Here is a 24,153-nt window from a genome sequence, read left to right as displayed (position 1 = left end):
GTCTATCCATGGCCTCCTCTGTAAGGGTTTAGAGGTATTTGAGGTTTGTAAAAAGCCAAAGTGGATGTAACTATCTTACAGCTGATAGTAAGATCAGAGGAGAATGTTCGTCATGTTGGGGTACAATACTGGACTCAGAGAGAGTCCCAGTCCAGATGGATTTCTATAACTACCTACTGCTTCATGGCTGCCTTCATTGACTGAAGCTCTTTAATCTGCATTCTGCTGTAGTAAAGTTGAAAATGTAGATCCTATGAGTTGGTAATTGAACGATAAGAGAAATATGTTTTGTTCATAACACACCTAATAGCATCTCAAAGTACTTTACAGCCGATTAGATACTTCAGATTTCAGACAATATCTGTGCCAAACTGGATACCATATTAAACTAATCCCATTTGCTTGCACATGACCTATTCATGTGTCTGTTAAACATGGCAATTGTTTTTGGTTCCAATCCCTGCCCTGGCAGTGCATTCTGGCACCTGCCACTTTTCTGTTCAAAAACAAACTTGCCTTGTAATTCTCCTTTAAACTTTCCCCCATCTCACTTTAAAGCTCTAATATTTGTCATTTCCACCATGGAAAAAGGCTGCCAATGCACCTTCTCATAATTTTATATACTTCAATCACGTCTTCCTTCAGCAATCAGTACTAGAGAAAACAATCTATTTGTCCAGCCACTCCTTTATAGCTCATCCTTCAGTCCAGGCAGCATCCTGATGAAGCTCTTTCCAATGGCTCCTCGTTCTTCCGGTAATGGGGTGACTACAACCGCACACAACACTCCGAGCGCGGCCTAACCCAGGTTTTATATTGCTGGAACATGGTTTCCTTACTCTTACGGATGTATCTATTGACAGCCTTGCTCACTATCCACAATTCCACAATTTTTTATGTCATCTGCAAACTTAGTAATCAGCTCACCTACACTTTTGTCCTGAGGAACACCCCAGTTGCAAATCTCCGTTCAGAATAACACCCTTCTACTATTGCCCTCTATATTCTATGGCCAAGCCAGTTTTAAGTAACTTTTACCAAATTATCATATACCTTAATCTTGAATTATTTTACCATGAGAGACCTTGTCAAATGCTTTGCTAAAGTCCATGTGCACATTCTCCACTGCCCTTCAGTATCGCATCCCACTTGCCTGATCCAGATGTAAATTTCTTGACTGGTCCTACTATTTCACTATTGTCCTCTTACAATACCTTGTTATTAGTCCATGATGCTGCTTGGCCAGGACATAGTGTGGCTCCTTTTAGCTTTCCTGAATCCCTTTTTTATTGGTTCCTGTATCAGATTCTTAAACCTTATGTATGCTTCTTTTTCCTTCTTGATTAATTCTGCAACATTTCTCATCATCTAAGGCCCCTGAACCTTACCAACCTTGTCTTCTTTCTTCACAGGAACTGTTGGATCCTGATTTCTGTCCAGCTGGACTTCAGACAACTCTCACATGTTGGATGTGAACTTACCCAATAACAGTTGCTCCTAAGCTACTCTCGCTGTCCCTGTCTAATACTGTTGTAATTAGCCTTCTCCCAATGTAGCACCTACCCTGAGGTCCAGTCTTATCTTTATCCATAAGTACCTGAAAGTTTACACAGTTGTGATTCCTGTTCTCAAAATGTGCTCCCACTAACTACCTGTCCAGGCTCATTTCCCAAAACTACTGTGGGCGCCATGGCAGTGTAACGGTTAGTGCAGCACTATTACAGCTCAGAGTGTCTGAGTTCAGAGTTCAAGTCTAATGCCATCTGTAAGGAGCTTGTTTGTTCTCTCTGTGCTGGTGTGTGTTTCCTCCAGGTGCTCCGGTTTCCTCCCACAATTCAAAGATGTACCGGTTAGTAGGTTAATAGATCATTGTCGGTTAGCAGGTCAGTGTATGTTGTCCTGTGATTAGGCTAGGGTTAAATAAGTGGGCTGCTAGGCAGTGTGGCTTGTTGGGGCGGAAGGGCCTGTTCCATGCAGTATCTCTAAATAAACTAAATAGATCTAATATGGCCTCATCTCTGGTTGGACTATTTACAAACTGTTTAAAGAAACCCTTCTGGATATACCAAACAAATTCCACCCCATCTAAGCTTTTGACACAAAAGAAGTCCCAGTCAATATTGGGAAATTAAAGTCATCAACTACAACAATCCTTTTGCTTTTACCCTCATCATCCATCTTTGTCTCCTTCTTAAATAACTCTGTCACTGTTGGAATGTGGCAGCTAAACTCTGTGCAATGAGCAAAGAGGTACTGACCTTGTTCGTTGATTTGAGCTTCTTGTTTTTGGGAACTCTGTTCAAAGGAAATTTGTCTTCTCTTCTTCAATGCTTCCTCACTGGAGCATAGGCCATTTATGACCTTCTGTTTCCATTGTCCAAAGTTGACGGTATGGTTGGAGTTAATCAGTGTTTCTGCAATCCATTGTATCCACTGTACAGGGGATTGGCCTATACAGCTTCACCTGAGCCCTGTCAGCCTGCCTTGCCCGTTTCCACCTCTCACAACGGGGACATGGGGTTGGACTTTGAGAGGCAGAGGAAATTTGTGCTGGGTGATAAAGTCTTCATGAGTTGTGTGAATGTTCCTCACCAGAATCTCACAGAGAGCACCAGCCAATTGTACACATCCCAGGGAGGAACACAGCCTTTTGCTGAATATTGACCCTTTTTTCTCCCTTTGACTGATTCAGATAAATGACTCCTCAAATCCACGGTATGAGGTCCCAATCGAGGTTCCCAGGGCAACAAAGAAAGCCATGCATCCACTGTACACTGTAGAATACTCCGAGGATCCATTTGGGATTGTTGTGAGAAGGATATCCACGAGGACGGTGCTGTAAGTTTTTCCAAATGTTCATGTCCTTATAAATCTTCACGATGTGGGGCAAGATGATAAAGATGGGAAAGATTTAGAAGAAGTCTTTCTCTGTTAAAGACATAGTTGGGACTAGGAAGAAGGATCCTCTGAGGATTATAAGGAGCTCAGGGCAAAATAAAAGCAAAAGCACAAGGATGATAATCGCTGGTTTATTACTTGATCCATGTGCAAATTAGAAAAGGATGAACAGAGTTATCAAGGTAAATATCTGGCTTAAAATACAATGAGATAGAAGTGGAACTCCCATTCCTGGAACAGTGACACCAGTAAAGGAGAGAAGCTCTGTTGAGATGTGCCTCGGCTGAATCATGCTGATACAACTGTCCTGGCAAATTGTATAACTAGGGTGGTACATAGTTGTGGAAAGGCTATGTTATCAATCAAAACAAAATAAGAGAGTGGTGGCAATAGATAGTGAGGGGAGCAAGCAAAGTGTGACAGGGAAGGAGCAGAAAATGTAAATGCAAGTGGCAAATCCAGAGTTATTGAAAACTAAAAACATTAAAGCCTAATGGCCTTTATTTGAATGCACATGACATTTGCAGTAAGATAGATGAGTTAACAGCAGTATGATCTGATAGATATTACAGACATGTGGTTTCAGGATAACCAGGACTGGGTGCTCAATGTTTCAGTATATATGCTTTTGCAAAACAACAAGCTAAAAGGGAATGGAGTTGGGGTAATGTTAGTCGAGGGAAGTTTCAGAGAGGTGTTGAGTAATGATATAGAGGCAGTGGATATCAATGTAGAATTGACTTGAGCTGAATCATGATTGGAGGGGAGAGAAGACATGGATGTGAGTAGTCTATAGGCCCCCAAAATGTGGCATCTTAATAGGGTGGTGCGTAAATGGGGAAATAGCCAGGGTATGTTTAAAGGGAGCTACAATTGTCACAGGTCAATTAATCTGCATATAGATTGACAGAACCTAATTAGCAAAGGTTTTATAGAAGTAAAATTTGTGGAGTGTGTCAGGAATGTCTTCTTGGAATAGTATTTTAATGGAACTTGCCCAGGAACAGACTATTTTAGAATTATTCATGAGTTATGTGGAAGTATTAATAAGAGATCTGTAGTTAAAGATGCCCTATGGGATAGCGATAGAATTCAAGAGTCATGATTCTTCATTGTAATTTTTCAGTAAAGTGTGAAGAAAACTGAATGCATTCAAACCTAGTCAACGTGGCTTTATAATGTTTTACAAACAGTTTGGATCACGTTTGCCTGAATTTCTTACACAAGGAAACCTAAAGTTATAATATACTTAGTCTTCCAAAAGGCATTTGACAAGCTGCCACACTAGATGCAGATATGTAAATGAGGAGCCCAAGAAGTGTGTTAGCATGGATTGAAAACTAAATGTCACATACATTGGAAAAATGGGTTCTTTTCAGGCTGGAGGAATAGAACTAATGGAGGACCTTTGGATCTCAGTTTCTTAACTTTTTATATCAGTGACCTGGAGGAAGGAAAAAATATAATGTTTCCAAATTTGCCCCTAAGTATGAAAATAGGTGGGAGGGCAAATTATGACAAGCACATAATGATTCTGAAATATAAATTTAAATAATGAATTATAGGCCAGTTCTAGGTGATCAAGGTATTTCTGTGTGACCCTACTAACCAATACATCTTTAGACTGTGAGAGGCAACCCATGCATTACATGGGGAGGACGTGCAAACTCCTTGCAAATGACATTGGAATTGAACTCCAAACTGTAGTTGTTACTGGTGGAGGTGGGCTTTGAGCCTGTCTAATTTCTGTTTGTTTATAATCAGATTGAACACGACAGTCGCCCCCCTCTTCTTTGCTGATCAGTTCCTGCAGATGTCGACCTCATTGCCCTCAGAGTACCTGTACGGTCTTGGAGAACACCGGGCTGGTTTCCTGCATAGTGTCCAGTGGAACACACTCACATTCTGGGCTCGTGATATCCCCCCTCAGGTGGGTATGACAAGTCTGATTCCAGTGACAACCTTATGCTGAACCTGTCCGAATGGCCTACGGTGATCTGCTTCCCTGTGATTTCATTCTTGATTTCCTCTGCCCCAATGAATAGGTCTGGGCTGGACCTGCACAACTCTTGAGGCCTGTTCACATTTTGCTGGCTACAAGCAGTTTGCCTGTTTTGTGGTGACTGTGGGGAGCAGAGCCCAGATTTAGTGAATATGACTTACTCTTCCTCGTAGAAAGGAGGGGAGGGAGATGTGCAGCAAGGTGTTTTACACCCAGGTTCCCTGGAACATCCCTGCCCCCTCACCTTTCCCCATTTAATATTGTGTGTATTGTGAGTTTTCCCTATTTTCAGTTCTACAGAGGTCATATATGTGGGAAACTGGGCATTGTACCTGTCAGTATTCAGTGGCTCTGTTCCCAACAGCAGTTCTGGCAGTGGGGAGGGGATTTCTGTTATTGCAGCCACTTCAACAGGAGGTCACTGGTAAGCCCGAATCCACGTGTACAGGGGAGATTGGGAAGAGGCTTTAGAGCAGGTCTCCAGCTTTCCTGAACATGGATCTCACTCCCCCTCTCTTCCTCCCCTCCCTCCCTTCCCCTCCCTCTCTTCCCCTCCCTCTCTTCCCCTCCCTCTCTTCCCCTCCCTCTCCCCTCTCTCCCTCTCCCTGCCCTCCCTACCCCTCCCCACCCCCTCCCTGTCTGCCTCCCCTCAGCCTCCCCATCTCACCCGTCCCCACCCTCTCTCCCTGTCCCCCTCCCTCCCCCCTCTCCCTCACCCCCTCCCCCTCCCCTCTGCCTCCTCTCTCCCTCCCCTTCCCCCCTCCCCATCTCCCTCTCTCTCCCCCTGGTATCTCACAGTCTGATTTTCTGGGTATCTCAACAGATCGATTTTTACCTTTATGTCCTCTTTCTCTGAAAATGGCTTCAGTAACAATCAGCCAAGAGGTTTCATCAAAGATAATTGCTGTGGCAGCCCTGGCCTCACCATTTGGAGATGGCAGTTGGTGGCTGGCGTGGATGTGGTAGGGTCGAGTGCCTGTTTCTGTGCTATAAGATTCTATACCTCTTCGGTCGTTAACCTCTCCAGCTCTCATCCCCCACTCTCTACAACTTAAAATTAACAATGTTTCCACTCTTTCACAGTTCTGACAAAGATCTAAGACCTGAAATGTTAACTTTGTGTTTCTTGACAGATGCCACTCAACCTACTAAATGTTTCCAGCATTTTCTATTCTTATTTCGATATATTATCCCTAAGTTGTTCCATCAGTCAGACATGAACAATAGCCCATCGTGCACATATCACTGAGGTATTCCTAGCGATTCCAGGGCTTGTCCAGCATGTGGAACAAGCTGCCAGCACAAGTGGTGGATGCAGGGTCAATTTCAACCCTGAAGAGAAATTTGGATGCGTACTTGGATGGGAGGGGTATGGAGGGTGCAGGTCGATGGGACTGGTAGATTAACGGTTTGGCACAGACTAGGTGGGCCAAAGGGCCTGTTTCTGTGCTATAGTATTCAATGACTCTGTATTCTGTCAAGATTCAAGATTTTTTAATGTCAGTTCCAGTGCACAAGTTGTAAAGGAGAATAATTGTTACTTCCAGTCTGATGCAGCACAAAAATAACCCAATGAAATAAAGAATATAATAATATAAACACAATAAATATAAATACATAAGATAGCTTATATACAGATTTTGATTATATGTCCATAAAGTGACGCTAGGCACAGTAGTGTCTGTATGTAAGATGCCTGACAGAAAATGATAAAGTAGTGGTGTTTGGGGGTGGGGAAGGGTGGAAGTGTTGATCGACCTTACTGCTTGGGGAAGGGTGGAAGTGTTGATCGACCTTACTGCTTGGGGAAGGGTGGAAGTGTTGATCGACCTTACTGCTTGGGGAAGGGTGGAAGTGTTGATCGACCTTACTGCTTGGGGAAGGGTGGAAGTGTTGATCGACCTTACTGCTTGGGGAAGGGTGGAAGTGTTGATCGACCTTACTGCTTGGGGAAGGGTGGAAGTGTTGATCGACCTTACTGCTTGGGGAAGGGTGGAAGTGTTGATCGACCTTACTGCTTGGGGAAGGGTGGAAGTGTTGATCGACCTTACTGCTTGGGGAAGGGTGGAAGTGTTGATCGACCTTACTGCTTGGGGAAGGGTGGAAGTGTTGATCGACCTTACTGCTTGGGGAAGGCAACTGATTTTGAGTTTGCTGATCCTGGCATGGATGCTACGCAGCCTCCCCCCTGTTGGGAGTGGGACAAAAAGTTCACGAGCAGGGTGGATGAAATCCTTCATAATGTTACTGGCCTTTTTCTGGCACCTTTCTGTGAGTATGTTCTTGATGGCAGGTAGGTGGTGCATCGGGCAGTTTTGACTGCCTGTTGTAGGCCCTCCATGTTCCCTGCAATGTCATGACGCAGCAAGTTGGAAGGTCGCCACTGCGCGTCTGTGGAAGGACATGAATATAGATCTGTATAGTCCAGCTCTCTTCAGCCTCCTCAGAAAGTAGAGGTGGTGCTGACCTAGGATGTGTTCTGGGACCATGAGAAGTTGTGTGAGATGTGCACTCCCAGGAGTTTGAAACTGCTCCCAGTTTCCACTGCTGTACCACCAAAGTAAAGAGGGGTGTGAGTGGAACAAATTCCCCTGAAGTCGATAATATTGTCGTTGACATTGAGGAAGGCGTTACAGTATTTGCCTGGCATCAGGCCTCAGGCTCTTCCACCTTCTCTCTGTAGGCCTTCTCATCGTTGTTGGTGATGAACCCCGCCATTGTGTCAACGGCGAGCTTGACAATGTGATTACTCGGGTGTTTGGCTGTGCAGTCATGTGTGAGCAATGGGCTCAGCGCACAGCTCTGGGGAGGGCACCCGTGTTGAGGATCATGAGGTGAGGGAGGAGTGGTTGTGCATCCTGACTATCAGAGATGTATTGGTTCGGAAGTCCAACAGCCAGTTACACAGTGTGTATTTAGACTGAGGAGTAGGAGTTTGTTCATCAAGGTCTGTGGGACAATAGTGTTAAATATCAAACAGAAATCCAGGAACAGCATCCTGACACAAGGGCCAGGGCCAGGGCCAGGTGCATGACAGATGCTATGGCATCTTTTGTAGAATGGGTCTGTTGGTGAGTGTCCAGTGTGGCAGGAATGGAGTTTTTGATGTGTGTCATTGCTAGCCATTCAAAGAACCTCATGAAGATTGATGTCAGTGACACAGGACCGTAGTCGTTTAGTTCTGAAGGGGTAGGGATCTTTGGTACAGGGATGTTGGTGGCTGGTATGAAATCTGGGGACATTAGCCTGGATGAGTGAAGTGTTGAAGATGCCTATGAAGACATCAGTGAGCTGGTTTGCACACTGCGTGAATACTCAGCCTGGAATATTGTCTGGCCCGCCTGCCTCATTTTTGCTGCCGTTACAGACAGTGGCTGCCTACCTGGGAGGGGGTAGCTTTCATGTTGCATGCTTCAAAGTGTGCATCTTAGTGTCAGGGAGGGAGGCGCCACTGGTCCAGTTGATGCTGTTTTTCCTGTTATGTAGTCAGTAATGCCCTCGATGCACAGCCACATACTCTGGGGATCGTTATCGGACAGTTGCTCCTGAATTTTTTGGGTGTCGGCAGTAATGCCGAAGTTGAGGTTCCTCCTATCTGCTCTGAGAGTGGATTTGCCTCCAGAGTTGAAGGCAGTGTCCTGGGCTTTTAGTAGGGTGCACACCTCTGAGTTCAGCCAGGTCTTCTTCTTGTGCCATGAGACGATAGTCCTTGAGGGACCAACATCATCTATACACACTTAGAAATGAAGCCGGTGACAGATGAGGCATATTCCTTGAGGGTTGTGTCTTCTTTGTTTGTGGCGACCTCCTTGAATAGGCAATAGGTGCAGAAGTAGACCATTTGACCCTTCGAGCCTGCACCGCCATTCTGAGATCATGGCTGATCATCTACTATCAATACCCGGTTCCTGCCTAGTCCCCATATCCCTTGATTCCCCTATCCATGAGATACCTATCTAGCTCCTTCTTGAAAGCATCCAGAGAATTGGCCTCCACTGCCTTCCGAGGCAGTGCATTCCAGACCCCCACAACTCTCTGGGAGAAGAAGTTTTTCCTTAACTCTGTCCTAAATGACCTACCCCTTATTTTCAAACCATGCCCTCTGGTACTGGACTCTCCCAGCATCTGGAACATATTTCCTGCCTCTATCTTGTCCAATCCCTTAATAATCTTATATGTTGCAATCAGATCCCCTCTCAATCTCCTTAATCCCAGCGTGTACAAGCCCAGTCTCTCTAACCTCTCTGCGTAAGACAGTCCGGACATCCCAGGAATTAACCTTGTGAATCTACGCTGCACTACCTCTACAGCCAGGATATCCTTCCTTAACCCTGGAGACCAAAACTGTACACAATACTCCAGGTGTGGTCTCACCAGGGCTCTGTACAAATGCAAAAGGATTTCCTTGCTCTTGTACTCAATTCCCTTTGTAATAAAGGCCAACATTCCATTAGCCTTCTTCACTGCCTGCTGCACTTGCTCATTCACCTTCAGTGACTGATGAACAAGGACTCCTAGATCTCTTTGTATTTCTCCCTTACCTAACTCTACACCGTTCAGATAATAATCTGCCTTCCTGTTCTTACTCCCAAAGTGGATAACCTCACACTTATTTACATTAAACGCCATCTGTCAAGTATCTGCCCATTCACTCAGCCTATCCAAGTCACCCTGAATTCTCCTAACATCCTCATCACATGTCACACTGCCACTCAGCTTAGTATCATCAGCAAATTTGCTGATGTTATTCTCAATGCCTTCATCTAAATCGTTGATGTAAATCGTAAACAGCTGTGGTCCCAATACCGAGCCCTTTGGCACCCCACTAGTCACCACCTGCCATTCCGAGAAACACCCATTCACCGTTACCCTTTGCTTTCTATCTGCCAACCAGTTTTCTATCCATGTCAATATCTTCCTCCCAATGCCATGAGCTCTGATTTTACCCACTAATCTCCTATGTGGGACCTTATCAAATGCCTTCTGAAAATCGAGGTACACTACATCCACTGGATCTCCCTTGTCTAACTTACTGGTTACATCCTCGAAAAACTCCAATAGATTAGTCAAGCATGATTTGCCCTTGGTAAATCCATGCTGGCTCGGCCCAATCCTATCACTGCTATCTAGATATGCCACTATTTCATCTTTAATAATGGACTCCAGCATCTTCCCCACTACTGATGTTAGGCTGACAGGATGATAGTTCTCTGTTTTCTCCCTCCCTCCTTTCTTAAAAAGTGGGATAACATTAGCCATTCTCCAATCCTCAGGAACTGATCCTGAATCTAAGGAACATTGGAAAATGATTACCAATGCATCCGCAATTTCCAGGGCTACCTCATTTAGTACCCTAGGATGCAGACCATCTGGACCTGGAGATTTGTCAGCCTTCAGCCCCATCAGTCTACTCATCACTGTTTCCTTCCTAATGTCAATCTGTTTCATTTCCTTTGTTACCCTATGTCCTTGGCCCATCCATACATCTGGGAAATTGCTTGTGTCTTCCCTAGTGAAGACAGATCTAAAGTACTTATTAAATTCTTCTGCCATTTCTCTGTTTCCCATAACAATTTCACCCAACTCATTCTTCAAGGGCCCAACATTGTTCTTAACTATCTTCTTTCTCTTCACGTACCTAAAAAAGCTTTTGCTATCGTCCTTTATATTCCTGGCTAGCTTGCATTCGTACCTCATTTTTTCTCCCCGTATTGCCTTTTTAGTTAAGTTCTGTTGTTCCTTAAAAATTTCCCAATCATCTGTCCTCCCACTCACCTTAGCTCTGTCATACTTCCTTTTTTTTTAATGCTATGCAATCTCTGACTTCCTTTGTCAACCACTGTGGCCCCTTTCCCCCCTTTGAATCCTTCCTTCTCTGGGGATGAATTAATATCTGCCAGTTAGTCCACAAACATGGTGATTGCCTTGTTAGGCCATACAGTGATGATCCTCTTGACTGGTTTCTCCATTTTCAGCACGTCAGTATGCTGAGATTAACATTATGGAGATGTGATCAGAGAAGCCAAGGTGAGGGCATGGGATGGCTTTGTAAGCATCACGTCTATATGAACTTGGTCCAGCCTTGTCAGTTTCCCTAGTGGCCATGGTGATGTGTTGGTGGAATTTGGTTAACTTGCCCTGCAGGTTGACATGATTGAAGTCTCCTGCAAGTATGAAGAGAATGTCCGGATGCTTATTTTGTAGAGAGCTGATGAAACTGTAAAGCTCTCCCAGTGTGACCTTTCTGTTCACACTCAGGAGGATGTACACAGCGGTGACGAACACAACAGCGAACTCCCTGAGCGGGTAATGTGGCCGACATCTAATTGTAAGATGCTTAATTGCCCCAGATAGTGACTGCTAACTACAGATGAGTTTGGGACCAACCTTTGTTAATGTACACACAGATTCCACCTCCTTTGGATTTCCCCGACAGGGAGGTTATGTCATCCTGTCAAGTTGAAATGCCAGTTTGGGCACGTTGTTGTTTAGCCACGTTTTGGTGAAAACCAGAAGGAAGCAGCTTCTCATCTCTTTCTGTGCATTCATTCCCAGTGAGTCCATTTTATTTCTATTGAGTAGCCAGGAAAAGAGAACGTGTCGCTAGCCTGATCTCAGCCTTGCTGGTGCCTGACTCTCTTGCCGTGTTTCTGTTTAGTTTTGCACCGCCTGTGTCTGCCGCTCCCTCGGGTGAGCTGCCTAGACCAGGTTATTATCACTGGGTCTGATGTCCATAGATTCCATCCAATGTGGTTGCAAATCTTACTGAAGATATATTTTGGGCATTATACTTCTGTTGGTCTGATTAACATTAGATAAACATTGCTAATGGACACTCAAATGGTGGTGAGTATTGGTACCTTGGGTTGAAGTGCTTGATGTTGTGGTGTTTGCTGAAATTGGCAATTAGCTTGCAGACTGATGATGTCACCTCGACTGGTGATGAAACGTCTCCAAAGCTAATCGGCAAGCTCAGCAAACACTGCACCATCAAATTCTGCTGGAATGGCAGATGATGTTCACAGGTAACACTGAAGCAGAACTGTGCACAAAATTGCTCTACTCTGAATTACTGCAATTTTAATCTGGATAGCGGCATTTTATTGACACTTTATGATTGAGATTTGAGCCCTTAATGATTACTCCAGTACGGAACTGAGGGATACTGCACTTTTGGACTTGTTAACGTTTGGTATGAAGCATAACCCAATGGCTTATCAGACCTTTTAGGTGGGTGTAAAAGACCCAATTGCAGTACTTTGGGTACTACTCCCCATTTTGTGTGTCCATTGTACTGACTAATATTTATCACTCAAACAATGACTAAAAGTATCATTATATCGTTATTTGTGAGAGTTTCATTATTCAGCAGGTTCCTCATCTCAGTAGTTCATGTTTAAACTGCCATCTCATCACCCTCAATCCACTGGGAGCTTCTGTCCTTGATAGTTAGCAACTGCTGGGATGTAATAGTGTTTTCAAAGATTTTTATAATGAAGCCTCATTTCCTCGCCACAACCCATCCACCCTCCCCCCCTTTAACATCTGTTGTTGAGCTAGCATTTGATCAAGAGTGGTAATCTTCTTTTGGATTTTGCTCTGGTAGTTGGGTAGATGGGACCATTCTGTGCATTGTCTATTTTAGAGCAGGTGAAACTTTTAAAGCAGGCTCTCCTTGCAGCATGTAAGACAATGAGTGGGCTGGAGGACCCGAGTAATGACAGATAGAGGAGTCGTCTGCCCTTCAAACTTCCAGATCTCCACATTTTTCCTGTTCTGGTATTTTAATTATAGAGAGATACATCACAGAAACAGATCCTTTGGCCCACTGTGCACTTGCCAGCCTTCAAGCACACATCTATACAAAACATATTTACGAGCATTTGGTCCATAGTTTTCTGTGCCTTGCGTTTCATATACACAAGTATACACCTCTCAAATTGTGCAAGAGCACCTGCTTCCATTACCCACTCAGTCAGCATGGTCTGGATTCCAACCACCATCTCAATGACAATTACATCTCAGATTCTCTCTAAACCTCATATCACTTACCCTAAACTTCTGTCTTCTAGTTTTAGATGCCTCTGCTATAAATTTATTATCTTATTCACTACAAAATCATTGGTGCAGCATTTAGCTTCCAAATTTCCTGCAAATCCCTCTAACTTTTTGGCTTAGTTTTCTATTTTAAGACCCTTTTTGATACCTAACCCTGTGTCTATGGTTTTGACCACTCACCCTAATATCATCTAATGTGGTTTGTTGTAAAACTTGGATTGCCCCCAATGTGCTACGTGACTATTTGTCCTTATTTCTTAGCATGAGCAGACACTGACCTTACCCTGGTTACCTGTATGTGATGTGAACTTTGATTCTGAATGCTGCCTCTTGTACTGCAGGAGTCTGTTAATCTTTATGGAGTCCACCCCTTTTATCTGTGTATGGAGCCAGATGGGAAGTCACATGGTGTTTTCCTTCTCAACAGCAATGCAATGGGTAAGCACAGAATACCAGACGGATCTGCTGAGATGTTTGCTGGCATTCCATTGTTTGGAAGTACTTTTCATACCCATTGCTAATTCACACAGACTGTTGGGTTTGGATTGAGTGTCTGATGTTGGAGATAGTTAGGCTTAAGGTTTTGGTTGAGGTTGGTGATTTTGGTGTTGAGGTCTTGGTTTGGGATTGGTGTTCTTGATGTAGGGAGTGTGGTTTTGGGGCTGTGGTTCTTTCTTATGGTACTGTTTGACTCAGAGTTCCTCAGAAAAAATGAGGAAACATCACCCTCAACTACTCTGCTGTTCCTGCTTTGTATAGTTTGGAGAGAAGTGGATCACAGTTGATTAGGATTTAGATCAGAGAACAATAAGTAAATTGTTAAATCTAACAATGTTGAGTTCCATTCCAATTTAGCTTTCAGATGTTAAGCGGTTGAAGAATCGCTTCAATGTGCAGTCATTGAAGAATATGAGAACTTGTTTCAAAAAGACATCATTTAATTCAATGATCGTGAGCTAATTGTCTTTCTTTTGTAGAAGTAGCCCTCCAGCCCACTCCTGCTCTGACATGGAGAACCATTGGTGGTATACTTGACCTCTACATATTTATGGGTCCTGACCCAAACTCAGTCATTCAACAGTATTTGGAGGTCATTGGTAAGTGAAAGATTACCAGAAAAGTGAGCATATAGTCACTTCTCTTCAAATATATTTTATCAGATCTGTGGCACTGCTGCTTACCAGCAAGACATGTTCTATAACACCACCTTCCAACATATTACATCACAATTGGCTGCTCAAATTCAGATGCATTAGCATATCTTTTTGAGGCCATGATGTTTATTAATGTGAGATTATTACTAATGTCCAGGGATGTTGCTAGACTATCAAGAGCCTGTATATTTTCCATTTGTGTCAGAGAGGTGATTCTGAAATGACTTCATAAGCAACTTGTAGTAAACCATAAGACCATGGCACTACAAAAGTCAATATTTACTACATTGATGAGGCCCATCGTAAGTTGGGGGACCATTTCATCGACCAGCTCCCCACCATCCCCACGTGGGACTTCCTGGTGGCCAATCATTTTAATTCCCATTCCGAAATGTCGATCTGTGACCTTCTCTTGTGCCAAGATGAGGCCACCCTCAGGGTGGAGGAGCAATACCTTATATGCCATCTTGTGTAGCCTCCAACTTGATGGCATGAATATCAATTTCTCCTTTGATTAACAAATCATTCCCCCCCCACCCCTTCTTTTATTCCCAACTCTGACCCTTCACTTCTCACCTGCCTATTACTTCACTCTGGGTCTCCTCCTCTGTCCCTTTCTGCTATTGTCCACTCTCCTCTCCAATCAGATTCTTTCTTCTCCACCGTTAGACCTTTCCCAGCCTCCTGGGTTCACATATCACCTTCCAGCTAGCCTCTTTCCCTTCCCCCTACCTGTTTATTCTGGCATCTTCCCCCTTCAGTCTCAGTCCTGAAGAAGGGTCTCGGCTCGTAACATCGACTGCATACTCTTTTCCATAGATACTGCCTGGCCTGCTGAGTTCCTCCAGCACATTGTGTGTGTTGCTTTGGATTTCCAGCATCTGCAGACTTTCTCATGTTTTTAGTATTTAGTATGTCTTAATAGACAGAATTATTATTCCACCTGAAGAAGAATACAATGATGCTCTACATGCTCTATACAAGGCTACAATACTGCGGAGTTCTTGACATGATCTGGAATGTACTGTTTGAAAGGAGATTAGATTCAAACTCAAATGCTTCTCAAAAAGGAATTGTGTGTGTACCATACAAAAGATGAGTGAGGACAGGGAAAATCTGTTCATCTTGGGGAAAAGGCAGATGAAAAAAACTAATTTCAGTATATAATCCTGAACTTTAAGTCAAGTAGGTTAATTGCCAGATTGTAAAATGTGTATTTTCTTGGAACTGAAATACATACATCCTCCAGTTACTCTGCACAGGTCAAAAACATTGTCACAAGTTCTAGGGTAGTAGGGTAATTGGTTCCGTGTGTAAGAATCATTCCTTAAAAAGCTGAATTGTCCACATGGTTTAATGCTGTTCTCTTGTTTTACTCGAAGAACCTGTGTCCGCAGTAACTTCAGAGTATGGGTAAGAGAGAGTTGTCAGAGATTAATGTAGTAAACATCATGTGCTGTGGAATAAAGTTAACTCTGATTCAACCTGGATGCTGAATATCACACTGACATGTTACAGAGAGCAGTGGACAACAGTGCCTGCTCTGTGAACACTTCAACAGAAATGATGTGGCAGTTCCATTTTAGAATGAATTTTCACAGAAAAGATAATTATAACCCTTCCAAGTAATGAAATTTAAAAGCAGGATGGTCACAGTGGAAATGTACAGAACACTAGTGGATCACAGTTAGAGAAATGATCTATTTGCTGTTCTGACCACACCATGAGAAGCATGTGGTTAATTGAGGAAGTGAGCAGCAGAAGCCATGGGAAACATTAATCATAGCTATGAGATCTTTCCTAGGGTGGGGTTGTCTTCTTTATGAAGAAGATGTGTAAGGATAGTTTTATTTGAAGTGGTTAACATTGTAAAGATTAAAGATTAGCTTTATTTGCCATATGTACATTGAAACATGCAGTGAAATGTGTCATTTGTGTCAAGATGTGCTGGGGACAGAAAGCAAGTGTTACAATGCTTCTGGTGTCAATATAGCATGCCAGCAATGACTCACCCTAGCCCTTACTAGAATGTGGGAGGAAACTGGAATACCCGGAAAAAGCCGACATGGTCACAGGGAGAACAAGGAACTTCCTTCAGTGGTGGAATTGAACCCAGGTCACTGCATTATGTGAATTATGTATAAGCTACTGAAGTTAATCTGAGGCAATGATTTCCCGCTCCAAGGATAATACACACAGAATTCTGTGTGTTGCTTGAATTATCAAGTTTCTACAAGAGCTAGGAATTAGGATGAGGCTGGATGTATGTATTTAAGCTGGCTAGAATATCATGAAACAGTGGCCTTTCTCTCCGGCTTAAGTTTCTTGGAGCATTGTCACAGAAATTTCCATGATGAACTGCAACTCCTCTGGAGACTGTGCCATTTAATGGAGATATGTTGGGCAAAGAACTGAACCTAGGACTTATTATTGCCTGCAACATTTACTAATCTTTGTGATGTTCTGACTATATTGTTAGTTTTTTGTCACCCTGAGACATTACTGCTTTGTGTGGCAGGTTTGCCTTCGATGGTGTCTGCTTGGGGTCTCGGATTTCATCTCTGCCGCTGGGGATATGAGACAAGTAACGCCACCTGGGAGGTGGTTAACCAGATGAGGAAAGCAGGAGTGCCTCAGGTTCATAAAACAAAAGTCATTCCCTATTGCAGCAGCTGGAAAGAGTGGGATAACTGTCAGAGAATGAAGCGTGCATGTCAAATGGGCTGTGGTGGGTTTTGGTTGGGAGGGGTTCTGGGCCAGAAGTGGGGGACTGTGGATAGGATGAGGTGCAGACTAGCAGGGGAAGGTCATGTGGAGTGGGCACAGGTCAGAACAGCATGCATTCAAAGGAAAAAGTTTAGCAGGATTAGACTCTGGGTTGTGGGTTTGTGAAAGCTGAGGGGATGGGTTAGAATGATGGAAGGAGGCGCGCTACAATTGATGAGATACTGATCAGTGTGAAAGGATTTAGTACATCGTTTGGGAGGAATGTGGGACAGGTCAGAACTGGTTAAGGCTGGTTTATACTTGTCCATACAGGCTATGCCACAGCCTACGTCGTAACCCTGATTTTCACTTCTGCGTCGCTGTACGCCATAGCGAGCATGCGTTGGTGTGTGCCAAAACGCTAGTTGGCGGTGCGGTTTCTATGTCACTGTGTTGAGTTTCTTCGTGAGAGACATGGACGAGGAAGTGCATTTCAAACATTTTTGCATGTCGGCAGGTAGATTTGACGATTTGGTTCATCTATTTCATATCGGTGTACTCACAGCCTACAAACGTGGCGGAGAAGAAGCAACCGGAAATGCGTAGGAGGAAATGCGATGCTACCAAGCGGACCAGTCACAGTTCTTGGGGTCTGCATTGCCATGATGCAAGTGTAATTTTTCTGGAGAGGTGCTCATCACCCTACAGTGTAGGGTATGGCGTAGGTACGGCATAGTGTACGCATTACCTACGACGTTGATGCGATGCACAAGTATAAATCAGCCCTTAGAATCCCAAAGGAAAGGTGGCCTTGAGCTGGAACTGGTTGGATAGATATCTATGGCGTCTGGGAGTTGGCCTGTAGGGGATAAGCAGTAAATGGCCAGGAGCTTTTCTGGATGGCTTATGACACCTTGGCAATCTAAAACCGAACTCATTTGCTGTTCCTTCAGGATGCTCAGTGGAATGATATCGATTACATGATTGAATATCGAGACTTCACCTTTGACCCTGAGAAATTTGCCAGTCTTCCACAACTGGTGGCAGATCTCCACTCCCATGGACAGCGATATGTGATGATTCTGGTAAGTTTGGCCACCCAGTATCCCTGTAGGTTGTTTGCGAATATGATAGATACTTATTTTACTCCCCAAAGCCTCAATATCCTTCCCACAGTGGGGCGAAAGGAACTGGATGCAATACTCCAAATGTGGCCTAACCAGAGTTTTATAAAGTTGCAACATAAGCTCCTGACTTTTGAACTCAATGCCTCGGCTAAAAAAAGCAAGCATTCCGTCAGCCTTCTTAACCACCTTATCAACCTGTGTAGCCACTTTCAAGGAGCTATGAACTTGGATCCCAAGATTTCTCTGCTCAGCAACACTGTTAAGGACCTTGGCCTTAACAGTGTACTGCCTCCTTATATTTGCCCTACCGAGGTGCAACACCTCACATTTATCTGGGTTAAACTCCATCTGCCATTTCTCAGCCCTACCTGAAACTGATCTATATCATGCTGTATTCTTTGTCAGTCTTCTACACTATCCATAACTCCATCAATCTTGGTATCATCCAGAAGTTTACTAACCTACCTATCTCCATTTTCATCCAGATTATTTATATACATCCCAATCAGCAGAGGTCCTAGCACAGATCCCTGAGGAACACAACTAATTACAGAACTCCAGCTGGAATAAGTCCCTTCAACCACCACCCTCTGCCTTCTATGTGCAAGCCAGTTCTGAGGCCAAACAGCCAATTCAGCGGGGATCCTAATCTTCTGGATCAGCCTCTCATGAAGTACTAAACACCTCACTAAAATCCATGTAGACAACGTCCACTGCCAGACTCTCAATCTCTCTCGTCACACTTTTCTTCAGTGATTACCCTGCTGCTGATGTGAGACTCATCGGTCTATAGTTCCCAGGATTTTCCCTTGTTCCCTTCTTAAATACAAGTACAACATTAGCCACTTGCCAGTCCTCCAGGACCTTGCCTGTGGTTAGAGAGGAAATAAAGATACTGGACAAGGGTTCAGTAATCTCATCTCTTGCCTCGTTTAATAACCTGGGGTAAATCCCATCAGATCCTGGTGATTTATCCATCTTAATATTTATTGGGAGGCCCAACACCTCCTCCTCCTTGACCTCTAAATGCCTGAACATATTTATACACTCAGCACTGATCACCTGGTCCTCCATGTCCTTTTCCTTGGTAAATACTGAAGCAAAATACTCATTAAGAACCTCACTCACATTCACTGCATCCAAGCAAATGTTACCCCCTTTTCCCCACCCTCTCCCAAGTTATCCTTTTACTCTTGATGTATGTGAAATCCCCGGTTTCCTTGGGCTGTGTAAGTCCAGGGATACACACGCCAAACCCGTGAGATTGACACAGCTCACCCACCCCTAACCCCGGTTTGTGTGGATGCTGTGTAATTCGTTACCCTGTTATAACTCAGTGCCAAGAGATAACAGCACACTGCATATATGATTAAAGGAATTATATTTATGAATGCCAACTTAACTAAACGGTTAGTAAAGAAGGAAAAAAACAAAAAGGGCCCATTATAATTAAACAGTCAAATGTGCACAAGTTGAAGCTCAGCTCTTCCAAAAGTCATATTCACCGATCCTCAGTAGACCTCTACACTTTGCTCCGTCGAATCCCGGTCCCCCCACCTCTGCACCTTGCTCCGTCGAATCCCGGTTCCCCACCTCTGCACCTTGCTCCATCGAATCCCGGGGGGTCCCCCACCTCTGCACCTTGCTCCGTCGAATCCCGGTCCCCCACCTCTGCACCTTGCTCCGTCGAATCCCGGTCCCCCACCTCTGCACCTTGCTCCGTCGAATCCCGGTCCCCCACCTCTGCACCTTGCTCCGTCGAATCCCGGTCCCCCACCTCTGCACCTTGCTCCGTCGAATCCCGGTCCCCCACCTCTGCACCTTGCTCCGTCGAATCCCGGTCCCCCACCTCTGCACCTTGCTCCGTCGAATCCCGGTCCCCCACCTCTGCACCTTGCTCCGTCGAATCCCGGTCCCCCACCTCTGCACCTTGCTCCGTCGAATCCCGGTCCCCCACCTCTGCACCTTGCTCCGTCGAATCCCGGTCCCCCACCTCTGCACCTTGCTCCGTCGAATCCCGGTCCCCCACCTCTGCACCTTGCTCCGTCGAATCCCGGTCCCCCACCTCTGCACCTTGCTCCGTCGAATCCCGGTCCCCCACCTCTGCACCTTGCTCCGTCGAATCCCGGTCCCCCACCTCTGCACCTTGCTCCGTCGAATCCCGGTCCCCCACCTCTGCACCTTGCTCCGTCGAATCCCGGTCCCCCACCTCTGCACCTTGCTCCGTCGAATCCCGGTCCCCCACCTCTGCACCTTGCTCCGTCGAATCCCGGTCCCCCACCTCTGCACTTTGCTCCGTCGAATCCCGGTCCCCCACCTCTGCACCTTGCTCCGTCGAATCCCGGTCCCCCACCTCTGCACCTTGCTCCGTCGAATCCCGGTCCCCCACCTCTGCACCTTGCTCCGTCGAATCCCGGTCCCCCACCTCTGCACCTTGCTCCGTCGAATCCCGGTCCCCCACCTCTGCACCTTGCTCCGTCGAATCCCGGTCCCCCACCTCTGCACCTTGCTCCGTCGAATCCCGGTCCCCCACCTCTGCACCTTGCTCCGTCGAATCCCGGTCCCCCACCTCTGCACCTTGCTCCGTCGAATCCCGGTCCCCCACCTCTGCACCTTGCTCCGTCGAATCCCGGTCCCCCACCTCTGCACCTTGCTCCGTCGAATCCCGGTCCCCCACCTCTGCACCTTGCTCCGTCGAATCCCGGTCCCCCACCTCTGCACCTTGCTCCGTCGAATCCCGGTCCCCCACCTCTGCACCTTGCTCCGTCGAATCCCGGTCCCCCACCTCTGCACCTTGCTCCATCGAATCCCGGTCCCCCACCTCTGCACTTTGCTCCGTCGAATCCCGGTCCCCCACCTCTGCACCTTGCTCCGTCGAATCCCGGTCCCCCACCTCTGCACCTTGCTCCGTCGAATCCCGGTCCCCCACCTCTGCACCTTGCTCCATCGAATCCCGGTCCCCCACCTCTGCACCTTGCTCCATCGAATCCCGGTCCCCCACCTCTGCACCTTGCTCCATCGAATCCCGGTCCCCCACCTCTGCACCTTGCTCCGTCGAATCCCGGTCCCCCCACCTCTGCACCTTGCACCATCAAATCCTGGTCCCCCACCGGGTCGAATCCTACGGCCGGTTCTCTCCAGCATCTTGTCTCTTCATCTCCTGCTGAACAAGGACCAGGGCTCCCATCGGTGTCGGGCCTACAAAAAAATCCCTCCTCTGATTGGATGGCTTACATTCCAAAGCACCCATTATCTCTAGCCATAACCCAAACACAGCTTCTACAGAAAGACCATTACGTTAGCAGTAAAACCTTTCCCAGGGCACTACATATATATATATATATAGAATGCCTTGGGATTCAGCTTATTCCTGCTTGCCAAGGATTATACCCAATTACTTGGCTTCACAGCCATTTGTACCATTGAATTTCACAAACTTAGTACACCCTGAATAAAAGAGATCCCCCCTCATCTCTGTTCTAAGTGGATGTCATTCTGTTCTGAAGTTGTGCCATCAGGTCCTAGACTCCTCCCCTATAGGAAATATCCTTTTCACATCTAATCTATTTAGGCTTTCAATATTTAATAAGTTTCAATGAGATCTCCCCTCTTCTAAACTCCAATTAATACAGGCCCAGAGCCATCAAATGCTCCTTATACGTTAACCATTTTATTCCTGGAATCATTCTCGTTCAGTGGCCCAAAATTGCTCACAATACTCCAAGTGTGGTCTGACCAATACCTTCAAAAGCCTCAGCATTACATGAGGAAATCTGTAGATGCTGGAAATTCAAACAACACACACAAAATGCTGGTGTTACACAGCAGGCCAGGCAGCATCTATAGATCTATCTCCCTATAGATGCTGCCTGGCCTGCTGTGTTCCACCAGCATTTTGTGTGTGTTGTCCTCAGCATTACATCCTGCTTTAATATTCTCATCCTCTTGAAACAAATGTGAACATTGCACTTAACCTTCTTTACCATCGGATCAACCTGTAATTTAACCTTCAGGGAATCCCGCACAAGGACTCTCAAGTCCCTTTGCAACTCTGATTTTTGTACTTTCTCCATTTAGAAAATTATCTAAGCCTTTATTTCTTCTACCAAAGTGCATGACCTAAACTATATTCCATCTGCCACTTCTTTGCCCATTCTCCCAATCTAAGTCCTTCTGCAGACTCTCTGCTTCCTTAGCACAACCTGCTGCTCCACCTATCTTTGTATCATCTGTGATCTTGGCAATAAAACCATCAATTCTCCCATCCAAATCATTGACATACAACGTAAAAAGAAGAGATCCCAACACCAACCTCTGTGGAACACCAGTAGTCACCAGCAGCCAATCAGAAAGGGCCCCTATATTCCCACTGTTTGTCTATTGCCAGTCAGCCAATCTTCTATCATTGCTAGTAGCTTTCCTGTAATACCGTGGGCTCTTATTGTGTTAAACAGCTTCATGTGTGGCACCTTAGCCAAGGCCATCTGAAAACCCAAGTAAACAGCATGCATTAACTCGTCTATACCTGTTCTGCTTGTTACTTCCTCAAGGAATTCCAAAATATTAGTTAGGCAATATTTCCCCTGAAGGAAACAGTGCTGACTTTGGCCTTTCTTTTCTTGTGCCTCCTCATCCTTAATAATGGACTCCACCATCTGTCCAACTACTGAAGTCAGACTAACTGGCCTATAATTTTCTTTTTTCTGCCTTCCTCCTTCCTGAAGAATGTAGTGACATTTGCAATTTTCCAGTCCTCCAGAAGCATTTCAGAATCTAGTGATTCTTGAAACATCAACACTAATGCTTCTACAATCTCTTCAGCTACCTCTCTCAGAACCCTGGTCTATATATAGTCCATTTGGTCCAGGTGATTTACCTACCTTCAGAGTTTTCAGCTTCTGAAGCACCCTCCCCATAGTAACAGCAACTACACATGTTTCTGCCCCATGGCACTCTCAAACCTCTGGCAAACTGCTAGTGTCTTCCACTGTGAAGACTGATGCAAAATACCTATTCAGTTTGTCTGCCATTTCTGTGCTCTCCTTTACCAGTGCATCTATATCTACTCACCTCTCTTTTACACTTTATACATCTGAAAGAAATTGGTATCCTTTTTTATGTTCTTTTATTGGCCAGCTTACCTTCATATTTCATCTTTTCTCTCCTTATGGCTTTTTTTTTAGCTACCTTCCATTGGTTTTTAAAGGCTTCCCAGTTCTCTAACTTCCCACTAATTTTTGCTAAATTATATGCCCTTTCTTTTGCTTTTATGTTGTCTTTGACTTCCCTTGTCAGCCATGGTTGCCTCATTCTCCCTTTAGAATACTTCTTCATCTTTGGAATGCGTCTTACAGATTGCTCACAGAAACTCCAGTCATTGCTGTTGTGCCATCATCTGTGCTAGTGTCCCCTTCCAATCAACTTTGGCCAACTTCTCTCATGCCTGTTATTCCCTTTACTCCACTATAATACTGATACCTCTGACTTTATCTTCTCTCTGCCAAACTGCAGGGTGAATTCTATTGCATTATGATCACTGTCTCCCTCATCAAATCCGGTTCAGTGCACAACACCCAATCCAAAATTGCCTTTCCTTTTGTGGGCTCAACCACAAACTAATCTAAAAAGACATTTCTACAAATTCCCTCTCCTGAGACCAGCACTGACCTGATTTTCCCAATCTACCTGCATATTAAAATTTCCCATGACTATTGTAGCATTGCCCTTCTAATCAGCCTGTTCTATCTCCCGTTGTAGTTTGTAAACCACATCCTGACTACTGTTCAGAGGCCTGTATATAATTCCCATCAGTGTCTTCTTTACATTTGCAGTTTCTTAACTCTACGCACAGGGATTCTACATCTTCCGATCCTATGTCACCTCTTCGTAATAATTTGATTTTTATTTTTTACCAAATGAGCCATCCCACGCCCTCTGTCTATCAACCTGTCTTTTCAATACAATGTGTATCCTTTTATGTTAAGCTCCCAGCTGTGAATTTCTTTTAGCCACAATGTGATGCCCACAATGTTGTACCTACCAATCTCTAACTGGGCTACAAGATCATCTTCCCTTTTCTGTATACTGCATGCATTCAAATATAAAACCTTCACCCCCTGTACTCATCACCCTTTTCGATTTTGCATCGCTGTTATACTTGACAGACTGCAATGTTGCCCTATCATCTGCCTGTTCATCCTCACAGTTT

General features: G+C 45.0%; 1 protein-coding gene across 1 annotated transcript in view; it reads left to right on the top strand.

The window, feature by feature from the left end:
• The window catches only part of gaa2 (alpha glucosidase 2), an 85,074-nt gene that overhangs the window by 16,836 nt on the left and 44,085 nt on the right, over window positions 1-24,153 (top strand). Inside the window, exons 3-8 of the mRNA XM_073060980.1 lie at window positions 2,693-2,838; window positions 4,663-4,828; window positions 13,300-13,396; window positions 13,936-14,055; window positions 16,631-16,749; window positions 17,772-17,903. Coding sequence (XP_072917081.1) covers window positions 2,693-2,838; window positions 4,663-4,828; window positions 13,300-13,396; window positions 13,936-14,055; window positions 16,631-16,749; window positions 17,772-17,903 — 780 coding nt within the window. The remainder of the gene's footprint in view (window positions 1-2,692; window positions 2,839-4,662; window positions 4,829-13,299; window positions 13,397-13,935; window positions 14,056-16,630; window positions 16,750-17,771; window positions 17,904-24,153) is intronic.

Source organism: Hemitrygon akajei, chromosome 11 (assembly GCF_048418815.1).
Source record: "Hemitrygon akajei chromosome 11, sHemAka1.3, whole genome shotgun sequence".
NCBI classification, from domain to species: Eukaryota; Metazoa; Chordata; class Chondrichthyes; order Myliobatiformes; family Dasyatidae; genus Hemitrygon; species Hemitrygon akajei.
Note: the sequence above shows the minus strand (reverse complement) of the source record. Positions and strands in the feature narration are given on the sequence as shown.